This window comes from Panthera pardus, unplaced genomic scaffold (genome assembly GCF_024362965.1).
Source record: "Panthera pardus isolate Hobbes unplaced genomic scaffold, ASM2436296v1 HiC_scaffold_3, whole genome shotgun sequence".
Classification (NCBI taxonomy): domain Eukaryota; kingdom Metazoa; phylum Chordata; class Mammalia; order Carnivora; family Felidae; genus Panthera; species Panthera pardus.
This window is the reverse complement of record NW_026526876.1, coordinates 34,581,237-34,587,942: the sequence shown is the minus strand read 5'-3', so window position 1 is coordinate 34,587,942 and position 6,706 is coordinate 34,581,237. Positions and strand designations below refer to the sequence as shown.

Genomic DNA, 6,706 nt, shown 5'->3' with positions numbered 1-6,706 from the left:
CAGTGTGGCTTTGTCCTGTGTCTGGTTCTTCCTGGGACTGAGCCGGTACCATCTCCTGCCCTACATTAACAAGCTTCATTGTCCCAAGCAAGACAAGACAGAGCCCCGTGGCCAACTCAGCAGTGGACAGTGGGAAAAGGAAACACCAGCTTGGCTAAGTGACAGTTTTTGGCTAGAGGTGTGGCTAGATTTGGTAAGGGTACAAGTATCTGAGATCTCTTCTCTTTGGAGCTTTTGAGGTTTTCAGAAATCTGGAGCCATATCACATATCCCATTTTCTTTCCCACAACTTTTTTAGGGACACTAAGACCTAATTTCAGCTATCAGTGAGTTCCAATGGGATGTTGCTAGAAATGCCCACACGCCAAATGGCTATAATCTTGATTTTTATGAAGAGGGTACTATATAAATAACAAATTAATATTAGTATAATAACAATGCAGCTAGATCATAACTGAAAGCTTTATTTCTAGGGAAAATATTGAATTTCTTAAAAAATTTCCAGAAGCATTTAGTTAACTTGCAAAAGTAAGTTTATTGAAGCATGGAAACAGAGCAAAATTGTCATTTCAACTTTTTCAAGAGCGTTGTGGGTAAGAAAAGAAGAAGATGCAGAAAAATTATTTCGTTAGCTATTTCTGGATGGAATCTTTTCCCTGAAGACATCCAGAAAGATGGCTAGAAAGATTGATGTGATTTCTTCATTTGTGTCCTTTCATTATTTTTCTGAAAGACACTCTTGCTGATCTGGAAATTGCTTACTTAACTTTCACTTCAGAAACATTGCTGACCTGAGATGAGATGACTTTGCCGTCCACCACTTCCTCCACGATGGTCTTTGTTACTCTTGTCTTGTTTGCCTCTGAAAATCACAGAATCACCATGTCAGTTTGGAAATAATCACAGAAACCCAGATCAAGAGAAATTCAAGTACATTCCTTAAGTATGTTCTCTCTGGGTTAAGATTATGTAAACAAGAGTATACACTTTCTTTTTAATGTTTATTTTTGAGAGAGAGAGGGAGAGGGAGGGAGGGAGGGGCAGAGAGAGAGGGAGACAGAGGATCCAAAGCTTGTTCTGTGCTCATAGCAGAGAGCCCAATGTAGGGCTTGAACTCATGGACCGTGAGATCACAACCTGAGCCGAAGTCGGAGACTCAACTGACTGAGCCACCCAGGTGCCCCTGTACACTTTTTATATGACAAGCAAAGCATGCCTTTACTTTAAATGATAAAACGATCACGAACATTAAAATATGTTTACCTCTTCCTTGGCCAGAGCAGCTTCCAGATCTTGAGTCACCAGACACGGACAAATCCCTAGATCCCATGTTTCTGGATCCTGTATTTCTGGAGCCCAAGTTTCTAAAATCAGATCCTCCAAAACCAGAACTGCTAGAGGAAAAAAGGAATTGTGTTCCTTTGTAGTTTGCAAAGGCGGGACGAACCCTTCACGCAGGGGGCTCTCCCTGCGGAAGGTAAATGACTTTTGATTCAACCATGTCACTGTGACTTTTCAAACCCAAGTCCAGCCCCCAACCCCCATTTTGGTTTGGTAACATAAGTACCCCAAGGAACGCACTGAGCGGCTGACTGTCATTTACCCTCCCTCTCCATCCAGCAGGCGGTGGTAGGTCTCAATCTCCATCTCCAGGCGGGTCTTGACGTTCAGCAGCTGCTCATATTCTGCGTTCTGGCATTCGGTCTCGCCCCGGATCTGGCAGATCTGTTCCTCCAGGCCGCTGATCTGCATCTGGATCTCTGACAGCTGAGCCATGTAGTCAGCTTCTGTGTCAGCCAGGGTCGCTTCCAGGGAGCTTTTCTAAAAGAAAAAGCCAGTTAAAAAAAAAAAAATCATGATGAAAATAAGTCATGGGATGATTTTTTTTTTTTAACGCAAAATAGCGTAAGGTACAAAGAGAAGTTACACCCTATGTTGTTATATCATGGGTTCCTTCATTTTTGTTGGCATAACCGCTTTCCTTGACACTAAATCTTTTATGAAAGTATATTGTCTTTCACTAGAATGTTTCACGCTTTCTACAACCACCAGCCAGTGCTCCTGACGCCCTTTTATTACGTGCCAAGCGGAACATCTTGGCAAAGAGGGAGAATGAAACCGCTCAACTCCCTGTTGGAGGTTTTGCAAACCTCTTTGCGCTCACCATGGCCGTTTGGGACTGAAGCTCAATTTCCAGGGCTTGCAGAGTACGTCTCAGTTCTGTGATCTCATTCTTGGCAGAACTGGCTGCTCCGGCATCGGTAGAAATTTGTGCTTGCAGTGATGCGCTCTAAATAAAAAAGAGAATGGCAGTCGCTGCAGGCTGAAGAAATGACCTGAAGTGGCTTGCGTGTGACTCTCAGACACCCAGCAGTGATAACCTGCCTGCTTGTTGAACTGCTCCTCGGCCTCGCGGCGATTTTGCTCCGCCAGCTCTTCATACTGTGCCCTCATGTCATTCAGTAACTTGGTCAGGTCGGTGCCGGGGGCGGCGTTCATTTCCACGGTCACGTCCCCTCCGGAGCTTCCTTGCGTAGTCTTCATTTCCTAGCGCGAAGAAAAAAGATCACGGTGATAGAAACAGAAAAGCAAAGGGGCGCCTGGGTGGCTCGGTCGGTTGAGCGTCCGACTTTAGCTCAGGTCGTGATCTCAAGGTTCATGAGTTCAAGCCCCGCTTGGGCTCTGTGCTGACAGGTTGGAGCCTGGAGCCTGCTCCCGATTCTGTGTCTCCCTCTCTCTGCCCCTCCCCCGCTCGTGCTCTGTCTCTCTCTCTGTCAAAAATAAACATTAAAAAGAAAAAATTTTAAAAACAGAAAAGCAAAGACCTCTTCTTCCTCCTCCTTCTCCTCCTCCTCCTCCTCCTCTTCCTTTTCTTTTAGAGAGAGGGCAAGTGTGTGTCCGAGGGAGGAGCAGGAGAGAGAGAATCTTAAGCAGGCTCCATGTTCAGGGTAGAGCCCTATGAGGGGCTCAGGGGCTGGATCTCATGACCCTGGGATCATAACCTGAGCCGAAATCGAGACTTGAACACTCAACTGACTGAGCCACCCAGGCGCCCCAAGACTTCTTAAAACATGCAGAGCCAACCAAAAAAATTGAAACTAGGACACTAAAGGCTACCCCCTGCTTCCCACCAAAATCAGATATAATTTGTTCATGACTGCTTTTTCCCTTGGACATAAGAGTTGGAAATCCACTTAGATAGAATTTTTTACGGAATGGATGTGCGGGAAGTACGTAGGTCAGAGTCATTTAATAGTGCGGAATGTGCTCCTACCTCCTCGTGGTTCTTCTTCAGGTAGGCCAGCTCCTCGGTGAGGCTCTCAATCTGCATCTCCAGGTCAGAGCGTGTCATGGTCAGGTCATCCAGAACTTTCCGAAGGCTGTTGATGTCGGCCTCCACGGCCTGCCAGAGATATAGCTCGTTCTCATACCTGGAAAGGACAGTATAGAGCATTTCAGAGTACATCCATTCTTATGTATTCAAGAAAAAGTTTTTTTCCTCTGAGCTATTTGATAAAAGAAAGCTACCAAGTTTTCTCTTAGGAGTTTTTCCCATGGAAAGAAAATTATGAACCTAATGTTAATCCTACTGATGGCTAATTTTTTTTTATAACAAAAACTCATCTTTATTTTGACCTGTTTTTTGTTTCCTTGTTGGTGGAGTGGCGGTTTTAAAAATTTACTCTTGGAGGGGCGCCTAGGTGGCTCAGTCAGTTGAGCGTCTCTTGATTTTGGCCCAACTCATGATCTCAGGATTGTGAAATCAAGCCTTGCATTGGATTCTGTGCTGGGCATGGAATCTGCTTAAGATTCTCTCTCTCTCTCTCTCTCTCTCTGTTTCTCTCTCTCTCTCACTCCTGCCTTCGGTCCCTCCCCCCCCACTGGTGTTCTCTTTCTCTCTCAAATTTACTCTTGGTGGAATGTTTGTAAATGTAGGTCTTGATCCCCTAAAAGATATTTCTTTGAGCTTAGAATAAAGGAAACAGACAGATTGAATTTTATTTTTCCTACAACATTTGTTTTCAAGTCTTTGCTTTTCTTACTTCAGTCTGAAGTCATCAGCAGCCAATCTGGCATTGTCAATCTGCAAAACGATCCCAGCATTTTCAATAGTTGCAGCAATGATCTAGAAAAGACAATAATAGTGAATGAATCATGGATGCTTTTTACCTGTATCTGCACACGCACCTGTGAGGGTAGGTGTCCCGTGAGTCGGTTTTTAAAGGTAAATTGTTTTGAAAACTTGCTTAGTAATGACATCTTTATTGATAATCTGGCATAGCTGAACTACATCTTTCTGCAAAAAGGTAACAGTTTGCTGGAATCAGCATGGAACGTTGTTTTATAGAACACAGTCCTCTGCTTATTTCTGCTGCTTTGGAAGATCAGTTGTTCTATAAGTTCTTTCAGAAAACTGTGCAAAAAATGAATTTCACTTCTAAAAAGTTTTTAAAAAATATTCCCCATACAACAATGGCTAAACATTTCAGATTACGCACATTCTCATACAATATTTGCACCGGATTTTCCAGGAAGAAAAACAGTTGTAAAGATTATTTAAATCTAACAAGATACTGGAATATGTCAACCTGCTAGAATTAATCATGAAAATAAATACTAGATAAAGCTACTATTGACTCACTGCCATCATTCTTCTATGTACATGTTAATTAGCTGCCTCACATTATATAAATTTTTCTCTTATGTAGAAATACTCAAATACTCAAATACTCACATTATATAAATTTTTCTCTTATGTAGAAATACTCAAATTTGAGAGGCAAACAGATCATTAATGTGGTCGGATGTCATATGCAGTATTGTCGTAGTTAAAACACACCAAATCCCATTTTACATATACAACAAGCAAATATGTCTTCAAATAATTCCTTGACTTAAAATCTTCATTACAGTACATGATCTGAATAAAAGCAGAAGATACAGAAATAATAGAACTCAGCAGTGGATAGTGTCTCACCTGATTCTGGAGATCTTCAATTACTGGATAGTATTTGTTGTAATCTTTTCCAGATCCACCATCTCCAGACCCAGGCCCAAATTTGTCATACCACTCCTTGATTTTGTTCTCCAGATCACTGTTGGCCTCCTCCAGGGCTCTGACCTTGTCTAGGTAACTGGCCAGGCGGTCATTGAGGTTCTGCATGGTTTGCTTTTCACCTCCGGAGAAAAGTCCCCCATCACCAACACCACCCCCTCTTCCACCCCCCAGACCACCGCCATAGATGTAGAAGCCTCCACTAGCAACCCCCCCAATTCCAGAGCCCCCACCAAAGCCAGACCCCCCACCAAAGCCAGAGCCTCCGCCAAAGCCAGAACCCCCGCCAAAGCCAGAACCCCCGCCAAAGCCAGAACCCCCACCAAAGCCAGCCCCAGAGCCTGAAGTGCCTCCAAAGCCACCCTGTACCGAGCTACCAAAACCTCCTCCGGAGCCACTGCTTGATCCCCGACTCAGGCCACAGCCACCGGTTCCTCCTCGGAAGCCCCGGGTAGAGCCACCCCCCAGACCGCATCTGCTTCCACTGCTGAAGCTGCTCCCAGCAGCGGACACCCTGACCAAGCCGCTGCCCCCAGCCCTGGAAGAGGAGACACGAGATGAGCAAGACATGGTGCTCCTGCAAACGTTCAGCTTGTCCAGGTGAACAAGAGAGAGGACAGGGAAGAATGTACTTGCAAGCTCTCCTTTTGCCCTTATATACACACTTTTAGGGTGTTCCTTTTCTGTGTCACGTCTTAATCCCTGTTACAGTTTTGCTAATCTGCAATTGGATAATTTCTTTTTTGTGAACACACTCCCCTGGCTCTTTTTCTGAAGCTAGGCCAGAGCCTCAGGGCATTTACTATATCAAGAAAAAAAAAATAAGGTGGAGCAAAGCAAAAACTTTTTTCCCCCAGAATTACAGTTTTAATCTTTCAGAGGTTTAGATGACTGATCATGCTTTTCTGAATGAGTTCTATTCATTTTGCTTCATGATTTCCCAATTGAAGGACACATCCCCAGATTAGCAAATGTAATTAAAATACTTAATGCAATGAGGATGGAAATTTCCCATCAAACTCATAACTTTTGTTCATATTATTCTCTTAAAGTTGGAATTAGCTTGCACATCAGCATTAGTTTTAGACTTAATTGTCTTTCTCTATGATTATTTCAATCAGCATATTTCTAAGGTTACGTTTGTGTTGAAGTTTTCTCTGTATTCTGAGATCAGGCTAGATATTTTTGCTGTTAATAAGAAAACATTAAATATAACAGTCTTCCCTGCATGTATTAGTAGATCTCAGCAACACGTTTATCTGAGCAGAGAATGTCTCAGAGAGATTGACAACGTCTTTAGGTGGATTGCTTCAGCATCCGTTGGGAGTTGATTGTCACTGATGTAATGGGTACGAAGATGCTTTTCTTTCTGATTGAATTGAAGTCTGAGATGGTGATACCAACTTTCCTTCTTTGGAGTAAAATATTAAGAAACTAAGGGATGATGTTGATTTCATCTTTGTTTTAAAGATACCTACAGAAGGGTCCTGAATCCATTTCTGCTAACCAGTATTATGCCTGGAGTCATTTTGCAGATACCAAAGTGTGGAGTTCCCCCAGTCTACTTTCTGCTCGTGTTTTTCAATTTTTGTTGAAAAGATATTTAGAAAAGATCTGTATCCTTTTCTGATAACTAATGTTATGATTGGG

At 43.1% G+C, this 6,706-nt stretch overlaps 1 protein-coding gene across 1 annotated transcript; it reads right to left on the bottom strand.

Moving 5' to 3' along the window:
• Positions 1–510: 510 nt before the first annotated feature.
• Positions 511–5,661, bottom strand: KRT24 (keratin 24). The gene is made up of 8 exons (XM_053892899.1): positions 4,979–5,661; positions 4,044–4,126; positions 3,275–3,431; positions 2,386–2,547; positions 2,165–2,290; positions 1,604–1,821; positions 1,264–1,391; positions 511–862 (listed from the first exon to the last, which is right to left on the bottom strand). Exons 1-8 carry the CDS (start codon positions 5,624–5,626, stop codon positions 759–761), a joined length of 1,626 nt encoding a protein of 541 aa, XP_053748874.1. The 5' UTR covers positions 5,627–5,661; the 3' UTR covers positions 511–758.
• Between the last annotated feature and the right edge of the window lie 1,045 nt (positions 5,662–6,706).

Coding starts and splice junctions, on each gene's coding strand:
- KRT24 (XM_053892899.1), bottom strand. CDS start 5,626: ATGTCTTGCTCATCTCGTGTCTCCTCTTCCAGGGCTGGGGGCAGCGGC. Junction 3,432..4,043: donor GCTGATGACTTCAGACTGAA/GTAAGAAAAGCA, acceptor TGTCCTTTCCAG/GTATGAGAACGAGCTATATC. Junction 1,822..2,164: donor TTCAGTCCCAAACGGCCATG/GTGAGCGCAAAG, acceptor TTTTTCTTTTAG/AAAAGCTCCCTGGAAGCGAC.